We start from the raw sequence: 22,370 nt of genomic DNA on the forward strand, positions 1-22,370 counted from the left end.
GGAGCTTTACTGGGTCTTGGTACCCAGATGTACTCTAACGCCCTCCGTAAACTCCCTTACATGCGCCGTAAGTCTCCACGACAACAACAACCCTAATTTCGATTTTTTTCTCATTTTGCTGTGAAAATGCGATTCCGATTTGTTCTGATTTAATTGTGAAATTGGATGTTGAAATATATTTGTTGTTAGATCCGTGGGAACATGTGGTGGGTATGGGACTTGGTGCTGTGTTCGCGAACCAGCTCGTCAAATGGGATGTGAAGCTCAAGGAAGATCTCGATGTGATGCTCGCTAAGGCTAGAGCTGCCAATGAGCGCCGTTACTTTGGTATTATTCGCTTCTCATATTCGCTCTATCAGCTTAATTTTGTGTTGATTTTTGTTAAAATCTTTGGCAATGGAAACTTAGGCTACATCATTTTCGTTTGAATCTTTGTGCAGCCTAATTAGCTCGTGGCATATCCATTTTGTTAGGCTATCGCTGTGAAAAGTTAGACAATTTGAGCAACATAATGTTACGAAGATCTTAATGAAAATGGAAAGATGGATACTTTTTTGATTGTTTCTTTGGTTCTAGAGTGAGTTAGGTTGTAACTTCTAAGTAAGATTATATTACAGTATGTGATAAGCAGAGAATAGATGTGAATTTGAAAGGAACCAAAAATGTTGATGTGTCTAGCTTTAGTTAGAGGGTATAGCTCCATGGAAGTTGCTAAGCTTAGATAAACGCTTATTAACAAGATTTTTGACAAATGTTTAAGCTTTAGGACTTTTTTTCTTTAGTTTCAAGTTAAAATCTCTATTCGTTGATCACCATTGGCAAATGCCTATTTGCGGCAGAATTTGTTGTGTTACAATTCTTGTTTTGGTGGATTGAATGAGTTTGCATACTTGGATGTATTGACCTTTTTACTTGTATAACTTGGAAAATTCGTACTTTTCTTTTGTGTAATGCAGATGAAGATCGGGATTAATTATTGGGTGACCTTTTGAAGTCTTCAGAGAAGACAATATCTTCCTCTGAAATCTCATCTCAAGTGTTTGTTTTGTTTGACCTTCCCTGTAAAAGCTATTATTTTCCCTGTCTTTAGAGCTGAGTTCTCTTTTGCTTCGGCACTGGAGTTCTTTTCATTTAATGTTTTTGGTTATGAACCTAAAGATTTGTGTTTTCACAATCTGAATCTGTTTGTACCTGGTTAATAATGGTGAATGATAAACCTTGCAAGCATTTTTGTCTTCTTTTATGAGAATACATAATTTCAGAATCACTTTGTTTAAAATTTGGTTCAAGTTGTATGACAGTATGTGTTCGTGTAACAAGATGGTTCAAGTTTGACACAATCGTTGTACTGAACCATGAATCTATACAAAGCAGAAACAGAATTGCAGAAGGAAAGAAAAATTAAATTCACAGTTTTTAGTCTCCAAAATCATTTGCTGGGATCAGTTTTTAGTTTTTACTTTTTACAGCTTCTTATAACCGGCTGTTCTGTTGTTGTAGACATGGAGAAGACTATCACAAGCTTGTCTAGAAGATGGTCTCTCTTGGGGAGAAGTCTTTGTGCACTGAAGTGCAATCTCAAGCACTTGATAAGCTGCATCTTCCGCAAATGGCAAAAGTGGCTTGAGCTTTGGATCTATGAGCTTATCTCTCGCAGAACCCGCTATCTCAAGATGTGTTTCAACCCATCTCACCATGTCCATCTCTGCACCAAACACTGAGTCGGTTGGCATTTTCCCAGTCACAATTTCCATCAACACTATCCCCATACTGTAAACGTCGCTCTTCTCAGTCGCCTTCAACGAATAAGCATACTCTGGAAACACAATATCAAACATTTGGATTTTAAACAGTGAATACGCAAGAAAGATTAAAAACATGAGAAGATGAGTAAGTACCTGGAGCGATGTAGCCATAAGAGCATGCAAACCAGGTATTCGAATCTGTGTTGGTGTCGTAGTTCTCAGTTAAGACCTTGGCCAGACCAAAGTCTCCTAAGTGTGCTTCCATGTTTGAATCCAGGAGCACATTACTGGATTTGATATCACGGTGAACGATTGGGGGAACACAGTCATGATGAAGGTACTCTACTCCTTGAGCCAATCCTACTGCTATTCTCAATCTTGCTTCCCAGTCCAAAAGCTTCTTCTTTTTATCGATCACTGGCTTCTCGTCATGAAGCCAATCCCAAACACTTCCATTCTTCATGTACTCATAGATCAACAGATTCAATCCTTCTGACTTGCTGCTGCAGTAACCCATTAGCTTAACTAGATGTCTATGTCTGATTGTTCCAAGCGTCTTAACTTCTCTGCTGAAGCTCTTGTTTGACATGAGATCATCTTTCCAGAGAATCTTTTTCACAGCAACAGTCTCACCATTGTCAAGCTCGGCCTTGTAAACCTTCCCAGAGCCTCCTGATCCAATCATGAACTCCTCGCTTAGATTATGTGTGGCTTCCATAATGTCTTCCCACTTGATATCTGACTTTGAAGCTCCGTTTCGAAAGAGAGGCTTGTGTGTAGCTTGTGAAGAAGAGTTAGAAGATGAGTACATAGTGCTTCCATCCTGGACTTTCTTGAAGAAATCATGCCTTTGTTTGAAGAAGAGAGCGATTACAAGTATCATCAAACCAATCGCTGTCAATGCTGAGATTGCTGATATTATCACAACTGATCTGGCACTAAGACCCTGTTGCTTGTTGTGACTTCCAACTCTGTTGCAGCGACTAAGAGGGCTTCCACAGAGACCTGTGTTGCCTACGAAGGAATCAGCTGGCCATCTTGAGAACTGCTTCTTGAGTTTGCCTCCAAAGTTATTGAAAGAGAGATTGAGATAGCCTAAACTCTTCATGTCCCCTACCGCGCCAGGAACTTCCCCTGTAAGCTGATTGTGAGACAAATCAAGTGTTTCCAGCTTTGATAATGTCCCAATTGTTGAAGGTATATCTCCGGTAAAGTTATTGTAACTGAGGTCCAAAGCACTTTGAAGATCTCGAAGCTGTCCAATCTCAACTGGGATTTCTCCTGTTAAGCTGTTTCTTGATAACCGAAGCTCGTATAGCTTGCTGAGCTTTCCCATAGCTTGAGGAAGTGTACCTGAAAACTGGTTCTTATCAAGGTTAAGTACATTGAGAGCTCCCAAGTTGCCAATCTCCTGTGGGATCGACCCGTTAAGGTAGTTTCCATCAAGAGACAACACAAGCAGCTTTGTACAGTTGAACAGCTCAGTAGGTAAAGACTCAACAAACTGATTAGAAGAAAGCTTGAGCTCTCCTAACTGTGAAAGCTTTCCAAGCCATGGAGGTAAGGGACCTGAAAGAAAATTGTTATTGAGATCAATGTGCGTCAGCTTCTTGCACAAGATGAGCTGTAGCGGAATGGTTCCTGTGAGAGAATTGCTTGAGATATCCAACAGAGACAACTCACGGATTTTCCCCAACGTCCAAGGGATTCTTCCTGTGAATTGATTCTTCCCTAACCTGAGACGATCAAGATTTGGAGAGTTTCCTAGCTCCAGAGGAATCTCATCTTCAAAACCATTGTTGGTGACATCGAATGAGAGATACGAGCTTGAACCACACAATGGATGAATGGTACCATTGAGCATGTTGTGAGATAGATTGATTCTGGTGAGGTTCTTCATATTGATAAGTGAATCAGGAAGATTCCCCTGGAGAGAATTGTTGTAAAGCATCAACTGTTCCAATCCCTTTATGAACCCGAACGATGAAGGAATCGATCCCAAGAGCTGATTATCAGCCAAATCCAATATCTTCAGGTGATGACAGTTACCTAAACTGGCGGGAAGGCCACCCATGAGCTCGTTTTGTCTCAAGTGAAGTAGGTTAAGCTCCTTTAATCTTCCTATTGAAGAAGGAATCTCTCCTTCGAAATGATTCCCGAACAGATCGATCATCTTCAAGCTTGTGCAGTTTCCAATCTCTTTTGGAATTTCCCCTGAGAATCGATTCTCGTAAAGATACAGAACCTCCAATTTCTTCAGCGCGCTGATCTCCTTTGGTAACTTGCCTTCCAAGTTATTGTGATACAACACAAGCCATTGTAGATTGGTGAGGTTTGATACCGAAGGAGATAACGTACTATCCAAGGTATTGTTGTGGAGGTAAAGATCCGTGAGTTCGACTAGCTGAAACAATGCTTCAGGGATCGAGCCAATGAGAGTATTGTTCGACAAATCGAGCTGTCTAAGCGATTGACATTTGCTTAATTCCGCTGGGATTTCACCTGAAAGCTGAGTTCCAGACAGAACCAATTGCTCCAAGCTCGTGTTGTTCGAACATATACTCTTTGGTAAAGAACCAGAGAAACGATTGTTTGCTAAAACCAAATCAAGAAGCTCACTCATGTTCCAGAGCTCTTCAGGTATCTCTCCGGTGAGATGATTCTCCGATAAATCAAGAGTCTGAAGATTTCTCAGATCAGCCAAACTCTTTGGGCTAACACCTTCAAGCTGGTTTGCCATCAAGTTAAGGTACTGGAGCTGTCTCATTTCACCGAGCTGACTCGGTATTTCTCCGGTGAGACTATTGTTCGCCAGGTTAAGTATCTCGAGGTTCTCAAGACGTCCCAGCTCCGCCGGTATAGTCCCGTTGAGCATGTTCTCAGCCGCAGTGAGCACAGTGAGATCAGAGCAGTTCCCTAACTCCGCCGGAATCGGTCCTTCAAGATAGTTATCTTGCAGTACCAACGACTGAACCCGAACGAGTCGACCGAGCTGACTCGGTATAGGACCGGTGAGTCTACAAGAGGCAAGTGCAAGCATCTGTAGGTTAACCAAGTTCCCTAACGTCTCAGGTATGGCTCCGACGAGCTCATTGTCTCCGATCCTGAGAGACCGGAGACTGACGAGGGAGCCGAGTTGACTCGGAATCTCGCCGGTGAGTTGGTTGGAAAATAGAAACAGAGACTCCAAGGAAGTAAGGTTGGAGAGAGCAGTTGGGATGGGACCAACTAGATTGTTGGAAGATAGATCAAGGTGGATTAGGTTGTCTAACCGGCCAAACCAAGGTGAAATCGAACCGGTTAATCCTAAACCGGTGAGGTTTAGAGCAATTACACGGAATAAACCGGTATCGTCGCATGTGACTCCGGTCCAAGAACAGTAGTTGACGTTAACAGCGTTCCATTGTCGGAGAGGATCGTCTTCTTCTTGATTCGTGACGAAAGATTTCTTCACCTCGAGAAGTGTCTGAAGATCGTTGTTGATACCGGGTTGGCATGAACCGGACATGAGTGAAGAACAGAGGATGAACAGGAGGAGGAGAAGAACTTGTGATTGCATGGTTTCTTTTTTTTCTTTCTTCTTTCTTGTTTTTTTTTTACTGAGGAAGCAATGGTTTTAAGAAAAGGGTTATGGGGTTTTTATGGCGTTTGTACGATTGTAGAGACTGAGGGAGAAGAGAACTGATTGGCCATTCGAACGGTGCATAGCTCACATACAGGTAGGGACTCTCTCTTGAGTAAATGCAGAGGAACACAAAGGCTTTGGTATTTAATTTGAGTTTCTCTCTTCTATCTCTCTTTTGCTCTTTTACTGTTTTATTGAGGGATGGAGAGATGGGGCAATGTGGGGGACAGATCGAGAGAGAGAGAGAGAGGTCAAAAGGGTCAGAGGAGAGATGTGGGAAAATGGAATTGAGAAGGCAGGCTCTCCTTAAATGAATGTTGAGGCTTTTTATCAGTTGCGGCAAAGGTCAACGGTCACACCAATTTATATAAGATATTCGTGTGTTTACATATTCGTCCGTGTAGACATGTTGTTAATTATGTTACACTTAAACTGTGCCTAAACTTTGACATAACATTATTGGTCTTCTATAGAAAACCACAGAACATATAAATAATAAAAGAGTGTACTCTGCATTCACATCATACTTGTAAGTATAGGTAGTAAAAGCCAACATATAAACGAAATCGTAACAAAGTATACGTTGCGATTTCGCCTATTGACCAAAGTACAAGCTTATGTAATTTGTCAGGAGTTCCGATCATATAGCATCTCTAGTTATGTTGTTCCTTCGCCAAAATGAAAACTCGGGGATAGGTTAAAAAGAAATCGATCATTCCACTTCACAAAGTTTATCATTTCAATGTATTAATCTATCGGTACATGATTACTACTTTGAATATAGAGTGTCGACTCTACACGATTTCTCTTTTTCTTTTTTCTTTTTTACTGTCTTTGAGACGCAATCATTTGATTTATATCAAAACCCAATTTCGTGAGAAGTTCAAAGTTTTTTTTTTGTTTTTCCTGTTTTATTTCAAGAAAATTAGTTGTTTAAGTATTAGTATTAGACTTTTAGATTATATCTAAAAAGTAATAATAATGAAAACAAAATTGTTTATTTTTCTCTTCTAAAAATGGTGATGCATGGCTTTGACCTTGGCCAGCGAAAAAGAGTGGTTGAGAAAATGACTTGGTTGAATGATATTTTGTATCTTTATTTTTTTTTTTTGCTTTGGTCAAGTGTGTTAGCTTCTCATCACTTCAACCTTTTCACGATAAAGAGAGCAGTTGTGTTTCCATATCTTTATAAATTTACGTACGTACATTAATATGTCATCATGTGATACCCTATATACTATTATTACCAAGTCAAATAAAATTTACTCATCAATTTTTTTTCTATTAGTAGTATTTTACCAATAGACGTTTCGATGACACATTAACAAATCAAATGTTTATTGACGAACTAATGACAAGTGATCAACGTACGACCAAGTTTTCAACATTTTCCCATCCCATTGAGTTGATGTTTTATTTTTGTTTCCCTTGAATGATTGGGGTTAATTATTTGTATGTGTGCTTATAAGTTTTTTGTTCATTAATTTGAAATCTAGCTTGAATTTCATTATTCCTATCTAATTATAAATAGAAATGGAATAATACCTCAAGATCACTTTATGTCATTTTCTAATATAGTTATTTATATAAAAAATTTGGTTGACCGTGATAACGCTAGATCGAATCAAGCATACGTACAACAACTTGTTCGATAATTAGACGGGGATAACTTATAATTAAAAAAATGCTAATATCCTATTGAACTAGGTTCTCAATCCAAAAGAATGAGACAAAGGAATCATCTTCGATCCACCAAAAAGGTCAAGATGCTTCATTTTATTTTATTTTTGTTTATTGTTTGGTTGAGTATACTTTATTTTAATCATAAATTCAAAGTAATTAATATATTGGGTAATTTCAATATGCATGGCAAGAAGCCAAGAATTGTGAAACACATAGTGGTTTTAATTCAAGAATAAGAAACTCAATATATTGAAGATATAATAATAACATAAGAGAATTATTATGAATCGAGTTAGTCAAATCATATAATACATCAAGATCACCCTATGTCTAACTTGATTATACTTAAGTTTAATCATATATTCAAAGTAATATATAGAGTAATTTCATTGCATGGCAAGAATTGTGAAACACATAGTGGTTTTACTCCAAGAATTGAAATTCAAAATACTGACGATATAATTAGATAAGAGAATTATTGTGAATCAAGTTAGTCAATGTATCATATAAGTAGCCAAAGGTTAAAAAATGGATTGCGTAGCTTATGGTTCTGTATAACTCAAAAGTAGGTTTGTTTGGTTTGGACCGTAACTTTTTTTGAAAAAAGAGTAATGCTTGACAAAGAGTAGAAGAGACGCAATAGGATTTGATTGATTAGGGTAACCACAAGGTTAAATTAGTATAAGTAATAATTAATTATTGAGACTAATCAATCATCATCGCCTTTTTTACAGCTGAGAACGTTCAACAAGCAACATCAAAATTTGAAGTTCGACAAATTAGCCTAAAACATTTGAGACTCATAATATCATACTAAGGGGGTTCAATAATTAAGGGATAATTTGAGTCTTAAACTAGTCCCACCAAATGATTTTACTTGTAACCACCATTTCAAGATCAGAAAAAAAGAAAACACATGATTCCAAAGCGTTGGTTGGCTAATCAACCCCATTAAAACAGCCAAAAAGAAGATTATCACTGGTTTACGATATAACAAACTAAGAAATTTAGTCTAACTGTTCCATACTAGTACATAAACTTACACTAAACAAGAATCCAGAACCTTTCAATTCCATGGTGCAGTTTCTAAGTAGCTCAAAGGCAGGGGGGACTAAGTACGAATTGGATCAATACAATAACCGTTCTTGATAGATGTCAAGTGCCTTGATGATCTTTCCAATGAACATCTTCCTGTGCATTCTATACTTAACCGCTGTCACAAACGTTGTCCTTGCTTCTGACATTGAATCTGTCACGAAAAAGAAAGCTTAAGTGTTAATCTTTATTCGAAATAACTAATCAGTGTATACACATATCTTTAGTTAGACAATACCTAGCAATTTCTGGTCTTGCTCTGCTGTTGTTGGATATTCCGCAAGCATCTTTCGACATTCATCTTGCAACTCTTTAACTGCTTTTTTCTCCGCACTTGGAATTGGAGGAAGATCTATATCTGACCAAGTAGGCAATATCCTTGCTGCAGCTATAACTGCTCCATCAACAAAAGTATCACCTCCTGATAACTCGCCTGCCATAGATTTAGGTAAACATTCATGCTCATTTCTCTTTCTTTTGTTGAGGAATAGAGAGCAAACGAAAGCAAACGAACTTACTATCATGGTAATATTCTTCAGGAAGACCAAATATATTGAAGACAGATAAAAAGGAATTTAAATGGATGCGAGCATCTCCAGAGAACTTTATAGCATCCCACGGATTCTGCAGCAGACCCAAAAATAACATAAACAAACAAACAAACTAGCAAAGTAACCATAGATTGGGGTAAAACGAATGTTTTGTTGTGAAAAGCATTACCACAGGAGTAGAGAAGCCATATCTTTCCATAAGCATGTTGTTCTTCTGTCCTGGCATGTAGTTAATCGTCATCTGCCAAAAGCATTATAGGAAAATGAGATTAGATAATGCAGTGAAGTGAACCTGACACTTTAGGAACATTTTGAGTCCCTTACCTCTTCACCTTTCTTGATTGCTTGACCAGCATTTGACATAACCTCAAGCATGCGATCTTTAGGACGCCAATGTAAGAAACAGTTTGGTTCAAAGGAGTGGTTTAGCATGTCTGCAGAGAAGTTGATCAAATAATTCCATGATCAATTGTGAGCCTTCGACACCAATTTCATTGATAGTAAATCTTAATTTATCAACAACCAATCAACAAAATCGTCCTTACCAGCATAAGGAATCATCATATTTAATTCCTGAACTAAAGCACCGACTCTAGTTTGCATACTGATGCATCGTGTCTGTGCGATACTAACCGCCCAAATGAATCTTTCTGGATCCTCAGCTAGCCTTTTGATTTTCAGAGGAACACCTGAATGCTGAGTTGGAATTACAACTTGTCAATGAACAAAACAGCTATAACCAAAAAATGTACAAGACATATATTGCAAAACAAATATTAGGCTTCATGCCTCGTTACCCAATTCTTTTCCCAAAATTCTAGGACTCGTTTCTGTTGTTGTCTAATAGTTGAAACAAGATCAGGATCTTGAAGCTCCGCAAGGTCTTCCTATATCAAAAACACACACAGAGTTAGATATCATCAACCATAACATCAAAAGAACAGCTAATAAATAATGTAACAACTAGAAGTAAATGTGATCAGTTTCAACTCAACGCACCTCCGTAGCTAGAAGCAAGCTGCTGCACTCATCAGCAGCTGGCAGAAAATCACCATAGAGTCGCCAGAAGTGATCTTCCCGATCAAAAGCAAATAACAGAAGACACGCTAATCTGAGATCCCAATCAATCTGTAATAACCAAACACACTTTGTTAACAATGAAATGGACTTTGAGAAAGATGATGATATCAAATAGCACAAAATGTGTTATTTACCTCAGGATCAGTTGAGTTGATGATATCGAAAATGGGATGACCAATTGGAACAATATCAGGGAAAAACATCCAAGGGTGCTTCTGTCTAATAGTTATCATCAGTTCTAAAGGAATCTCCATTATCACCTGCAGTGAGAGAGAAAAAAAACAGTTCAAACGAGAATGCCTTAAAAGATAAAAAAAAAAAGGTGTGAACTTTAAAACTAAAGAAGACTGACTCTAGCTCGACGGCGAGGTTCAATATCCTTAGAGGCATAGATACCAAAACCATCTGGGCCTTCTTTAAACTCAACCCCATAAGCTCTCACACTACGAACATATCCGATTTTGTAGAAATCCGGATCTGCTGGCTTCAGCTGCTAATGAAGAATCAATTTCACAGATGAGGGGCCGATGCACAAAATTGTCTAACGTTACTTCCTTTAGAACTCATTTAAACCTTAAAAGACTCAAGATTTCAAGATTTTACCTCGGACGAAGACGATTCTTCAGAAGCAGGAGATTGAAACAGAGGGAAAGGTTGTGTCTGAAGAGAAGTAACTTTGATGGGTCGGACACCATTTTGTCTCTCTCTTACGAAATTGCTTCTGGGTCTTGGTGCTGATACAGTTCCGTTGTAGAAACCCTTTGTGTCCCGGAAAAAATTTGAGTAGTCAGAAAATTTCAGACAGAGACGCAACAAAAGTTATATAGAGAGACATGATTAAGAAGAACCTGGGGTTTGGAGATGAAGGTGTTGGTCAGGTACTGAAGAGAGACTGAAGAAGCCATTCCTGAACTGAAAAAAGAAATGGGGTTTAGGAGAGGGAGACGAAGATCGTTTATCCTTTGTTTTCAAGTTTTTGTTGTAATTACGGGATATATTAAATATGTGATAAAATATGACAAGAAAGCTTTCATAGCTCAGTTGGTTAGAGCACCCGTTTAGTAAGCGGGAGGTCTTGAGTTCAACTCTCAATGAAAGCATAATTAGTATTCTTTTTTTCCTCTCCATTGAATTAAGAGTTTCTTTACACCCAAATTTGTCAATACAATGAAGATTTATTTTTTGCCATATAATAGACATAACTCTATCTTTCACTCTTTTATTTTTACAATGTAGTCCATATGTACATCACATGATCTCAAACATTTCTTTGTGTAGGAACTATTATTCTGTTACTTTGGAGTTTGGTCATATAATTATTATTAGGGTGTAGAGTTGTGTGTGAGAGGTTCAACTTCTGATGGAACTTCACGAGCTCTTTGGCTCTCAAGCGGCATATACTGTGACATGATCGTCATAATCTCCGAGTCCATGTAAGACTGTGTGGGAAAAACCGAAGTAAAGTTAGTTTGAAAATCCTAAAACATCAACTTCAAAAGTGCTTTTGTAGAATCAGAAAGAGTAGTACCCTGAACCGGTATTTGTAGAATAGATAACCAGCTAAACCGGCTACTGCGACGATAGTTAGTATCAAGAATGTGAGCCACCATGCTGATTTTGATCCATATCTCTCTGTAAAATATGGTTGAAACTATCAATGTAAATAGTGTAATTGTTATGAAATATGAGTCATATAAATCTTGATTGATAATATTCACCTATACAAGTATCTTGATCGTTTATGTAAAGCCGGTCACCAGAACAACTGCATTTGTATCCACCCCATGAGTTCTTGCATCTGCAACCGCTGCATTGACACGCCGAACGCTCTTTACATTCGTTAATATCTGCAACAGAGCCATATCAGAACACAGAATTACATAATTGGTAAATGCTTATGTTGTTTCTTTTGAGATTAAAATTGACAAGTTAAGAGTTATGGACCTTCACACGTGAAACCGTCGCCTTTAAAACCTTGAGGACATTTGCAGCCAGTAGACACGGAGTCCTAATTGTTCATAAATAGCAAAGAGATGATGTAACTAAAACAAGAACTTTGAAAGGGAGAGATTGGATTATAACAAGAGAATCACTGAACTGAGCAAGCCGAGAAAGTTAAGCCATTTTTTGTGTCAGACCAGCAACCTCCATTGTTTATAGTACACCTCGCAGGTCCATAAGCTGCAAAGCGCAATTACAGATCAGGTGTTCAGAGAAAAATCAAGAAACTGGTCTCAACATATGAGGGATATGTTGTGTGAAGTGTGAACTTACGTGTACATGAAGTGTACCCGTCGCCTTTATATTGAACACCTTTTACAACTGGACACTCGCAGAGTCGTCCTCTGAATGTGTCCTGCTCAAACAAAACAGATTGGTGTATTATAGGACTAGAAAATATATCTCTAGCTTTTCAAAAAATTTCCAAACAAACTTATACTGATAGTTAATATAGTAGTGGTGAGATGTGACGTGATAAGCTCGGTTTTACGACATACTTTACAAGCAGTTATGTTTGCTTTTGTGTCCTGCCAGCAACCACCATTGTCTTCAAGGCACTCATTTGTCTCTAGACCTGTGTTTAAACAAATGGGAGGGTCTGATGTTTCATTGAATCCAGCGCATATCGCCTTTAGAACAGCCGTTCTCTCCAATCTCCCTTCACAATTACAAATGGTAACAACATACATTTCAGCATTTTCAGAAAGAGATGTTATGATATTGAAAAATATGATGATCTAACCTCGATATTGGGCGTTATTGATGACTAATGTTGGCAATATCGTAATATCTCCCCGCTTTCCTCGGCCAATCTTGATATGATTACATACAAAACAGTTAAAAACCAAACCTCTGAAATGCTTCTTGAAAATATAAATAAAGAAAGTTGAAAACTGACTTGTGCTACTTGCTCAATTCTTAGAACTTGGTTCTCGATATCAGCCTCAGGATCACCGATGCATTTGTTGATCTTCTCAATGGGTAACTCTGAAACAAGTCGTGAAGATTCATAACTCAAAACAAAGAAGACTCTCTTTTACAAAAGATCTAAAAGGGAAAAAAAAGATTCTTACTCAGAGATTTGATAACACTCTCAGCACACTCTAAGCTATACTTCTTCTCCTTCATCGAACAACGAGAATGAAAATCAGTAACATAATCCCACCAAACCCAAGACCGGCTACTCTCATTCGCAACTCGATGCACACAAAGCTGTCTCAGATTCTCAAACACAACATCTTTCCCTTCATACCCTTCTCTGAAATTGTTCTCAGGGTCAGGAGCACAATACCTCCCATGGTTTATACACTGAGACTTACAATGTGGACTGTTTATATACTGAAAAGGGCAAAACCAAGTGATATAATGCGGCGTAAACGCAGCATAACCGCCTTTCTCGAGTATCTGAGCATGACCTTTAAAGTTCTTGACAAAATCCATCTGTTCATCACACCGTGCACCACACTCGTCGTTGCTATTAGTCCACAGCTCGTATTCTACTCTCTGATCAGGATGAGGCACTGATTCTCTCCAATCTAGTTTCAGGACTATGTTTTTCCCTTTCTGAAACCCTTGTCTTAAGCTATCTCCGAACGATTTATCAATCAAAACCGATGGGATTGTTAGCTTCTCTATAAAACCATCCGCGTCTCTGCTCTCCTCTGGTGAATCCATTGTCAACAATGGCTCGTCTACATTATCCGCCACAAGAACTGCCGCGGCTCCTGCTTGCTGCGCGTGCCACGCTTTCAAGGCAAAGTAGCAACCTGAAACATCCAGTAATGGAGCAAAAGTAACTCTTAAACTAATGATACAAAACATTAACACAGATCCACTGTTAACCCATCAGTCATATTGGCTATTACGGCACACAAGTGACTAAAGTTTAAATCTTTGAAGTCTAAACCTAAATTTGCAGTACAACCTAGAATTCAGAACAAACCGTATTTGAAATTCGTACCAACCAAATCTTAGAACAAAGACATGTTTCAACTATCTGCAAAACAACAGTAAATGAACAGCAACAGAGGTTTTAAAACTTTTGTACCTCCACGATCGAGAAGAAGAATAGTGGGACGAGGAAACTTGGGCTTGAAGGTTTTACCAAAAGCAGAGCATCCATCGGTTTTACTATCCGGATAAACTACCGCCCCGATTAAAAACCCGCCGTAATCGGGTAACCCGAAGTTGGCGATGGAGCCGTCACGCTTCGACCTCATCTCCTCCGGATTCAGCACGCTTATGCTTTCTTTCTCCACCACAAACCTCGCGTCCACGACCACCATGGCGATGAATATGATGATGGTCAACGCAGCGAGGAGATAGGTCAACGAAGCTCTCCCGTTGACTAAACCCATCTCTGAAAACACCACCCAAGATGGGTTTGGTCGATGATTGATCTTTCTAGTACTGTTTTCCCGGTAAAATGAAGGAGAAATTCAGAGAGAACAAAAAAACAAAAACAGAGGAAAAGAGAGAAATGAAAGTTTCTGATTGAAGATGATAACATACTTACTAGTTTATATATATAACTACTTACTAACAAAGATAATTATATTTAAGAAAAATCAAACTTCAAAAAATATGTTTTTAGAAATTGGAAAAGAATTGGAAAATGTTAAGACTTTTGTTAGTTTATGGTTTTTTTCTATACTGGTTGGTGATATAGCAAGAGACTTGATCAAAGTCTCGACTTTGGAAAATTATTAAAACATTGAGTGTGACCATAGACAAGATATATTATAGTTGTTATTTTTCTAATTATTTGGATAAATTCTTTCTAATTACTTAATTATCATTATGATTTAAAAAAAAAAAAAAATCAGTTATACATCAATAGGGATTTCTCGTTCTCTCCTATCTGAAGACCCTTTTTCCCATTCCTCTTAGAATTTGGTCGATGTAGTTTTCAAACCCTTTTCCTATTCATCTTCTAACAATCAAATGCCCTTTATAAATAATACAATCTAATCTTTACTGCTTTACATAATCTTCATCTACTTGTAATTTTTTTGTTTTAGGGTTTATCAACAGGTTTATTTGGCTGTATCGATACGTGAAGAACAATGTTGTTCCGAGATGGATTGTCAACATTGCTTGGTGTCATCAGTGTTATCAGTTGGAGTGTTGCCGAGATACCGCAGATTATGAGTAATTACAATCAAAAATCCATTGATGGTGTCTCTATAGCCTTCTTAACGACATGGATGCTCGGTGATATCTTCAATATTGTTGGCTGCTTGTTGGAACCAGCTAGTCTTCCGGTGCAATTCTACGCGGCTGTGGTGTGTGCACTGGCTACACTTGTTCTCTATGTTCAGTCTATATATTACGGCCATATCTACCCACGGTTGAAAAACACAAGGAATCATCAGGTGGTTGATGTGGAAGAGCCTTTGCTTCATGCGGAAGCCAAGCGTCCTTCTACCAAATCTATGCTATGTGTTGTCTCTGTCTTCTTGTTTCTTGGATCTTTCAATATGTTAAGTGGTTCGAGGAGTATGGATTTGAGAGAGAAAGATAGAGCGTTTGTTGTTGTTGGAGGAGCAAGAAAGCTTTTGGAGGTCAGTAGCGGTAACTTGGGAGGAGGAAACTACAATATCGGAATGTTGTTGGGTTGGGCGATGGCAGCTATTTACTTGGGTGGAAGGGTTCCTCAAATATGTATGACTATGAGGAATGGACATGCTGGAGGATTGAATCCGTTGATGTTCTTTTTTGCGTTTCTTGGTAATGTGACTTATGTTGCAAGTATACTTGTGACCAGTGTAGAATGGTCGAATATCAAACCGAATCTACCATGGCTTGTTGATGCTGGAGGATGTGCTGTGCTTGATTTTGTTATTTTGCTTCAGATTTTCTACTACCGTTGTGGGCCTTGTGGCAATGTCGCTAAAGATTCCGACAAGAAGGATGAGATCGGAGAAGAATCTGTCTAATGGCTCAAACAAAGGCCTCACACACATAAAGTTTTGGTCTCAACTGACCAGCAAGATTCATCTAATGTAGTACAGTTAGTTTATATTTGTTTCTTTTAACAGGATTGCGTTTTTAGGCTGATGGAAGTACTCTTTGATTTTTAGTAATAGAAGATGTTTATGGTTCTGAACATCTTCATCCATTGTCAACAAATTTTTATCTTTATGCATTGCATTGTGGCGGATAACAAAACCTAAATGGATTTTTTAATATTTTCAAAGCATAGGCTTTCAAGAGGCTGACTATTAAAGATGCTACTTTCCCCATTTAAGTTTACCATACATATGTAGCCAACAAAGGGAGATTTACTCAAATGTTATACATTTTAGTTAATATTACCAGAATCTACAAAAAAAGATTTTATTACTAGAATATTTCGGGTATTTTCAAAATACCCACCGTGACCTTGTTTTATGTTACCGGAAAAAACGTAATTACAAAAATGTCATTACTATGTCAGACGCCACGTCAGAAATCGCTGACGTGTAACCATAACTCAGCCGTAACGTTTTATAGAGGTATGTTGCGGCTGAGTTATAGGTATGTTGCGGCTGATTTATGGAAAAAACATTTGAGTAAGAGCGGACGACTGACTTAGACCATAACTCAGCCAAGCGTTACGGCTGACTTATGAAAATCTGACTGAGTTATGCTCTAACTCAGCCGTAAGGACGGATGACTTATGAAAATCTGGCTGAGTTATGCTCTAACTCAGCCGTCTTTACGGCTGAGTTTTCACCCGATGGTTGAGTTGTCAAAATATTGGCTGAGTTATCACTACGACACGAGTGAGTTACCTTTTTCCGACTGGCTGAGTTATGAAAAACGACTGACTTATGAGATGTTGTTACGACTGAGTTATGGTGAAAAACTATAACTCAGCCGTAATAGGCTGACTTATTGTACAACTCAGCCATATTACGACTGACTTAGTAGCAAAAGATTAATTACTAGAATGTTATTTAGTCATGGCTGACTTATTAAACGATACGGCTGAGTTACATATTTTCAGTTGATGAAGCGGCTGAATTTGGCAGCAATTTTTATGCTTTGTAATTACTGTGATGTTATTCATGTTGTGCCTGAGTTATAATTTGTTTGATGGCTGAGTTTTATTTAGGCTGAGTTATTATTTGTTTGATGGCTGACTTGCCACGTCGGACGCAGCATCCATGTCAGCATTCCATGTCATCATTTTTTTTCTCCGGAAATCGAAACGTCGTTCGACTCTTGTTCTTCAACTGGTTAATAAGTGAACTATTTACCTTCTTCTTCACCTTGTTATTCTACTTCTTCTTTACCTTGTTATTCTACTTGTTCTTCTACTTCTTCTTCACTTTCTTCTTCACCTTGTTCTTCTACTTCTTCTTCACCTTGTTCTTCATTATCTTCCATGGATCCAGTTCCGGTACTAGTTGTTTCCGGTAACTGGGTAAAGCCACAGAGATATGTATTTAACACCGACGATAAAGGGTGTATAGTTGTGCACATAGATGGAGGCACAACACACGACAAGCTTGTGGAGCTTGTTCTTGAAGACTACGGATTGGACACGTCTAGCCATGAGCTAAAGCTGAGCTACATGTTCTCAAACAAGGCACTGAAACATATGGCGCATGATACTCCACCAGTTTTTGTCTCCAATGATCGACAATTGCAATGTTTTTTGGGGCTATGGAAAACCGATCAGCTACGTCTCTGTGTAGAGTTTTCGGCGAAAGAGTCTACAGAAACTAGTGGAGCTAGAGGAAGTATGATTCGGCCAAGCAATGACTCGAAAGTAGAATCTACATACGAAGTGTACGGTGGGGGATTTGAAGGCACTTGTTTTGATTATGATAAGATTGTTGACAAAGAAAACGAAGAAGAAGAAGAAGCTGTCGAAGTAGCATCTGACGAAGAAGAAGACGATGAATTTTCAAGCCGATTTGATGTTTTCGATGACTCCGATGGTGAGTCATCTGATGACGAGAAGTTTTCTGTATTAGGCGAGCCTCAGAGTAAAGAGGAAGACCCACCTACTCCGCCTCGTCAGAAGAAAGCTCATAAAGATGATAACTTTGCCGGATCAAAGATGAATCCGGAGGCTACTAAGTTGGAGGTGTTAACGCTAAAAATTGCTGTAGGACAACGATACAGGAGCAAAAAACAGTTGAGGAATCACGTGAAACTTATTTTGGTTAGGGATGGATTTGATTTTAATATACCAGTATCAAATCCGAGACAAGTGGTTTATAGGTGCTGGGTTGAAGGATGTCTTTGGAGAGTTCGTGCATCTGTACAAGGGGATGACCCAAATTTTCATGTTCGTTTATACGAATCGGAACACACATGTTCTGTGACGGAACGTTCTACTAGATCCCGCCAATCAACAGCTGATGTATTGGCAGGTCTTTATAGGGACTATCTTGGTGATCTTGGTCCGGATGTTAAACCTAAAAGTGTTGGAATCATTTTCAATAAGCAATTTAGTCTAATGGTAATTACTATGTTTCGACTGACTTATTTTATAATAATGGCTGACTTATAGGTATGTATAGGCTGAGTTATTTACATGTTACGGCTGATTTATTGATTATTTACGGCTGATTTATTGATTATTTACGGCTGACTTATTCGAATGTATTGGCTGAGTTATCTATATGTTATGGCTGATTTATTAATTTGTATGGTGTCAACAAATGAGTTATTGGAAGGCATATCGAACACTGCTGAATGCAAGGCACATCGATCAGGGAACTCCTGAGGATAGTTTTAGCGAGTTGCCTTCTTACATATACAAGTTAAGAAGGGAAAATACGGGTACAGTCACACGTCTTCAAATAGATGATGAAGATAAATTCAAATATGTTTTTATTGCTTTTGGTGCGAGTATTGATGGGTTTGCTTTCATGCGCAAAGTTGTTGTTGGCGACAGAACGTTTCTCCATGATAGTTGTTTGCTTTCATCCTGAACGCTTCTAACAGCCCTAGCTCAGGATGGTAACTTTCAAATTTTCCCATTAGCATTCGCTGTTGTTGACACTGAAAATGATGAGTCTTGGCGTTGATTTTTTACACAACTCAAAGTTGCCATTCCTGACGAAAAGGATCTTGCGATAATCTCCGACAGACATAAGTCAATAGAGAAAGCGATTGGTCAAGTGTATCTGTTGGCTTTGCGTGGAATTTGCACTTACCATTTGTATAAGAACATCTTGGTGAAGTTCAAAAGAAAACATTTGTTCCCTCTGGTGAAAAAAGCGGCAAGGTGTTTTAGGCTGTCTGATTCTAATGAGGCTTTCAATGAGATTGAAACACGTCATCCCGAACTACATGGATACCTCCAACGAGCTGGTGTCCGAATGTGGGCGCGTGTTTATTTCCCGAGTGAAAGGTACAATTTAATGACAACGAATATTGCAGAATCAATGAACCATGCACTGTCAAATGCTAACATTCTCTTCTCCCATGGATAACAATGTTGGATACGTGAATGCACTTAGAAGCGGCTGTGGATATGGGTAATACATATTTGGATATAATGGGTCATATACACACCCATGCAGAGAATGCAATCTTTACTCGACCCAATTTTTTTCTACGTCAGAACATAAGATTTTTTCTAATCATAAAATGGTTTTCACAAATACATTAATTAATCATATAGATTTATTCTAACTATCTTAAATATTGTACTAGTTAATTATTGAGATAAAACAATATGTAATACATGATTGAGACTTGACAGAGAAGAGAGGCGTACTTGATAGAGAAGAGAGGAGGAGAGGCCAACGAAAAGAAAATTGGTAAAAGGATTCAAGTAATACAGTACTTGAATATATATATTACAAGATCCTTTTTTTTGGTCAAAAATAATAGTATAAGATTCTATATTATATACAAAATAGAAACTTTTTAAACAATTCAAAACATGACATATATCATAATCATAATTATGTTAAGAATTGACGATCTATATACTCTAAAAAGTATAGCATTGTACCAAAACTACTCTCGAATAGTAAGTTCTCAACCTAATTCTACCCGAATCAAAAGTTCTCATATATCTTTCCATATACTTGGGTTTCAACGTTTACAAACCAAATCCGATAGAAAACCACGTAAATCTGGTTTGAAACCAATTTTAAAACTATTTTATCTCCAACTTCCCAAATTAATCACTTCTCAATTACTCGTTCAAGCAGCTCTTGGCAAAATCAAAGCTCAATTAATAGATCACAGCATAATCGTATCGAAGAAAAAAATTAAAGCACAAAGCTTTCAATAAAAACTTGTAAATTTTATGTAGATATAATGTTTTTTTCTTAATTAGCTGTCATATTACGTTGACATAACTTATGTTATTCTTTTTAAATTTGTTATTCATAATTTATTGATTAATATACATGCTTAATGAATTAATCTTTTTTGTTTATACATGTCAAATAAATTTAATTGAGAAAACACGTATAATATAATTAGCTTGCAATGAAAAATAGATTGGTTTTGTTAATTTTCCTTTTAGATTTAGAAAAATATGTTTTTATATATAAACATGTAAATTTTATGTAGATATAATGTTATTTTCTTAATTAGTTGTCCTATTACATTTAAAAATAATGTTTTTTGACATGTGTCAACATCTCATCAATATATTTGACATGTGTCACGATCTTGTTAATGACTAACTTCGAAAACCCAATTTAAAAAAAAAAACATGTTAATATAATTAGCGTGCAATGAAAAATTGATTTGTTTTGTTAATTTTCTTTTTTGATTTAGAAAATTATTATTTTAGATATAAACATGTAAATTTTATGTAAATATAATATTATTTTCTTATAATTAGTTGTCCTATTACATTTAAAAATAATATTTTTTGACACGTGTTTAAAAAATAATACTTTTGACACATATCAACATCTCATACATCTACTTTACACATGTCACAATTTTGTCAATGGCTAACTTTGAAAACTCACATTTATATAATAAGATGATTGGTGGTGGTTTTTTTTGAAGAGAAAGTAGCGAGTTACAAAATCTTGAGATTTAAAGTATAAAAAAGGACTAAAAAAATGAAGTAATTAGTGCAAATAAATGAGAAGATCTACTTAGAGTTAGTCTAACCAAAAAAAAATGAATTATTGTAGATTTTATTTGATTCTTGACAATTAATTTGTGGATTGACTTAATATATATATATATATATATATATATATATAATTAACTTTTCTCTTTTCTCCTTTCTTCACATCATCATCCACCTAAACAATGCTATATATATATATATTTACATTAAATTATCATTTTAAATATTCAATCATTACATATTTATTAATTATAATTATAATAGTAAAAAATAAATAAAAAAGAATTAAATAAAATTATTTAAAATTTTAAAATAGTAAAAACAATAATATAATATTTTTAGTAAATAATAAAAATAACAACTACATAAAAATGAATTACGTAACATAAATGAAAAATTTTAAAATAGTAAAAATAATACTATAAATTTGTTTTAGTAATAATGTTATTATTAAAATTTTAAAATAAAAAATGATCATATTCCAAATTTAGAATGGGTTAATAAGGTTTAGAATGGAAGGAAGATTTTAATGCATGGTGGAGTAAAAACAAAAATTATGTAAATGTATTTATAATATTCTAAACATAAAAATAAAATTGAAGTGAAACATTAATTTCTAAAAAACAATGAAACACCCTTCCCATTTTTTTTTATATATATCATAATCTCTAGCGGTCTCATACCCACTAGTAACCTAACATCAAACATCAACAGCGGATAATCCAAACAATTCCATTAACTAATAAGAAACCAACAATGAAATAATCCAATCAAGTAAATAACAAATTCCAATATCCTACAATGCTCTATCAACTCAACTCTAGCAACCTAACGATAGCTAGACAAAAATCAATCAAGCCTCTAGAACATCCTCCTCCTCATCGCCTTGATTCTACGATCACACTTTGCCTTTACCTGCACCACAAACACAAATTGAGATGCACGAGTATTGTCATAAACACTCAGTGAGGCAATCCTCCCATCTACTAGGCTATACGCACAAGCAACTGAGATTCCATTGTTAAGCAACACAAACAAACACAAACGACACATCAAACCAGGAAATCAAGTGTTGGGTAAGGTTAGTGTCGACCGACACTGACTGCTAGTGTCGATCGACACTGACCATTAGTGTCGATCGACGCACCTCCATGGTGTCGACTGACACCTATCTGGTATCGATCGACATCGACTTCGCAGACACGATCTGCTCGAAACCGAACGATGAACCTCCGTTCCAAACCATCTCCAATTCTGCCCAAACTCTCTCAAATGCTTCAGGAACCTATGGGAAACATGAAACCACCAACCCAAGCAAGCAAAACACCACAAAAAAATAGAACAAGCAAAACAAAAGAGATCTCAGGCTTAGATCAGCCATGGTCAAGCACTCACCTCTTTTGCAGGAAGATCTAGCTCAAAAACGAAGAATCCAACACCTCAAGAAGCTTCTCCTTCATTCCCAGCAACAACACTCCATTCCACAGCAACAGATCTCACCAAAACAGCCAAGAACAATCCCAAAAACCTCTCAAGAA

General features: G+C 37.0%; 5 protein-coding genes and 1 non-coding gene across 8 annotated transcripts in view; 3 read left to right on the forward strand and 3 right to left on the reverse strand.

Moving 5' to 3' along the window:
* LOC109127733 overlaps positions 1–1,237 on the forward strand; it is a 2,144-nt gene extending 907 nt beyond the window's left edge. The window contains exons 2-4 of one of the 2 annotated variants that reach the window (XM_019233222.1): positions 20–67; positions 190–327; positions 957–1,237. In XM_019233222.1, the coding sequence (XP_019088767.1) occupies positions 20–67; positions 190–327; positions 957–973 (203 nt within the window). In that variant the 3' untranslated portion in view covers positions 974–1,237. The remainder of the gene's footprint in view (positions 1–19; positions 68–189; positions 328–956) is intronic. The other variant, XM_019233221.1, reaches the window with a different exon arrangement.
* Positions 1,145–5,760, reverse strand: LOC104723018 (LRR receptor-like serine/threonine-protein kinase GSO1). The gene is made up of 2 exons (XM_010441310.2): positions 1,899–5,760; positions 1,145–1,816 (listed from the first exon to the last, which is right to left on the reverse strand). Exons 1-2 carry the CDS (start codon positions 5,302–5,304, stop codon positions 1,464–1,466), a joined length of 3,759 nt encoding a protein of 1,252 aa, XP_010439612.1. The 5' UTR covers positions 5,305–5,760; the 3' UTR covers positions 1,145–1,463.
* On the reverse strand, positions 8,019–10,719 carry LOC104723020 (protein PLASTID TRANSCRIPTIONALLY ACTIVE 14). 2 transcript variants are annotated; one of them, XM_010441312.2, is made up of 12 exons: positions 10,628–10,719; positions 10,383–10,538; positions 10,132–10,269; positions 9,914–10,039; positions 9,699–9,827; positions 9,497–9,586; positions 9,245–9,395; positions 9,024–9,133; positions 8,869–8,940; positions 8,667–8,772; positions 8,387–8,581; positions 8,019–8,302 (listed from the first exon to the last, which is right to left on the reverse strand). In XM_010441312.2, exons 1-12 carry the CDS (start codon positions 10,682–10,684, stop codon positions 8,181–8,183), a joined length of 1,452 nt encoding a protein of 483 aa, XP_010439614.1. In that variant the 5' UTR covers positions 10,685–10,719; the 3' UTR covers positions 8,019–8,180. The 2 variants fall into 2 exon arrangements, with proteins under 2 accessions (XP_010439614.1, XP_010439613.1); XM_010441311.2 differs by having other exon boundaries at positions 10,132–10,272.
* Positions 10,806–10,879, forward strand: TRNAT-AGU. The gene has a single exon. It is a non-coding gene; the product is annotated as a tRNA-Thr (tRNA).
* Positions 10,872–14,294, reverse strand: LOC104723021 (vacuolar-sorting receptor 7-like). Its single transcript, XM_010441313.1, has 11 exons — positions 13,828–14,294; positions 12,854–13,546; positions 12,679–12,767; positions 12,523–12,592; positions 12,278–12,438; positions 12,054–12,135; positions 11,878–11,960; positions 11,724–11,787; positions 11,498–11,626; positions 11,308–11,411; positions 10,872–11,218 (listed from the first exon to the last, which is right to left on the reverse strand). The coding sequence occupies exons 1-11, from the start codon at positions 14,135–14,137 to the stop codon at positions 11,102–11,104; spliced, it is 1,902 nt and encodes a 633-aa protein (XP_010439615.1). The 5' UTR covers positions 14,138–14,294; the 3' UTR covers positions 10,872–11,101.
* On the forward strand, positions 14,846–15,782 carry LOC104727892 (probable vacuolar amino acid transporter YPQ1). The gene has a single exon (XM_010446953.1). The coding sequence runs from the start codon at positions 14,846–14,848 to the stop codon at positions 15,716–15,718; it is 873 nt and encodes a 290-aa protein (XP_010445255.1). The 3' UTR covers positions 15,719–15,782.

The sequence above is a fragment of the Camelina sativa genome, chromosome 11, assembly GCF_000633955.1.
Source record: "Camelina sativa cultivar DH55 chromosome 11, Cs, whole genome shotgun sequence".
Taxonomy (NCBI): domain Eukaryota; kingdom Viridiplantae; phylum Streptophyta; class Magnoliopsida; order Brassicales; family Brassicaceae; genus Camelina; species Camelina sativa.

Excerpts from the sequence above, each read along its gene's own strand:
- LOC104723018 (XM_010441310.2), bottom strand. The coding sequence starts at position 5,304 with ATGCAATCACAAGTTCTTCTCCTCCTCCTGTTCATCCTCTGTTCTTCA. Across the intron at positions 1,817-1,898 it reads TTATGGCTACATCGCTCCAG|AGTATGCTTATTCGTTGAAG; the intron begins GTACTTACTCAT and ends TTGTGTTTCCAG.
- LOC104723020 (XM_010441311.2), bottom strand. The coding sequence starts at position 10,684 with ATGGCTTCTTCAGTCTCTCTTCAGTACCTGACCAACACCTTCATCTCC. Across the intron at positions 9,587-9,698 it reads GCTTGCTTCTAGCTACGGAG|GAAGACCTTGCGGAGCTTCA; the intron begins GTGCGTTGAGTT and ends TTTTTGATATAG. Across the intron at positions 9,134-9,244 it reads TATGATGATTCCTTATGCTG|ACATGCTAAACCACTCCTTT; the intron begins GTAAGGACGATT and ends ACTTCTCTGCAG.
- LOC104723021 (XM_010441313.1), bottom strand. The coding sequence starts at position 14,137 with ATGGGTTTAGTCAACGGGAGAGCTTCGTTGACCTATCTCCTCGCTGCG. Across the intron at positions 12,593-12,678 it reads GAATTGAGCAAGTAGCACAA|ATTGGCCGAGGAAAGCGGGG; the intron begins GTCAGTTTTCAA and ends AATCATATCAAG. Across the intron at positions 11,788-11,877 it reads TAACTTTCTCGGCTTGCTCA|GACTCCGTGTCTACTGGCTG; the intron begins GTTCAGTGATTC and ends ATGAACAATTAG.
- LOC104727892 (XM_010446953.1), top strand. The coding sequence starts at position 14,846 with ATGTTGTTCCGAGATGGATTGTCAACATTGCTTGGTGTCATCAGTGTT.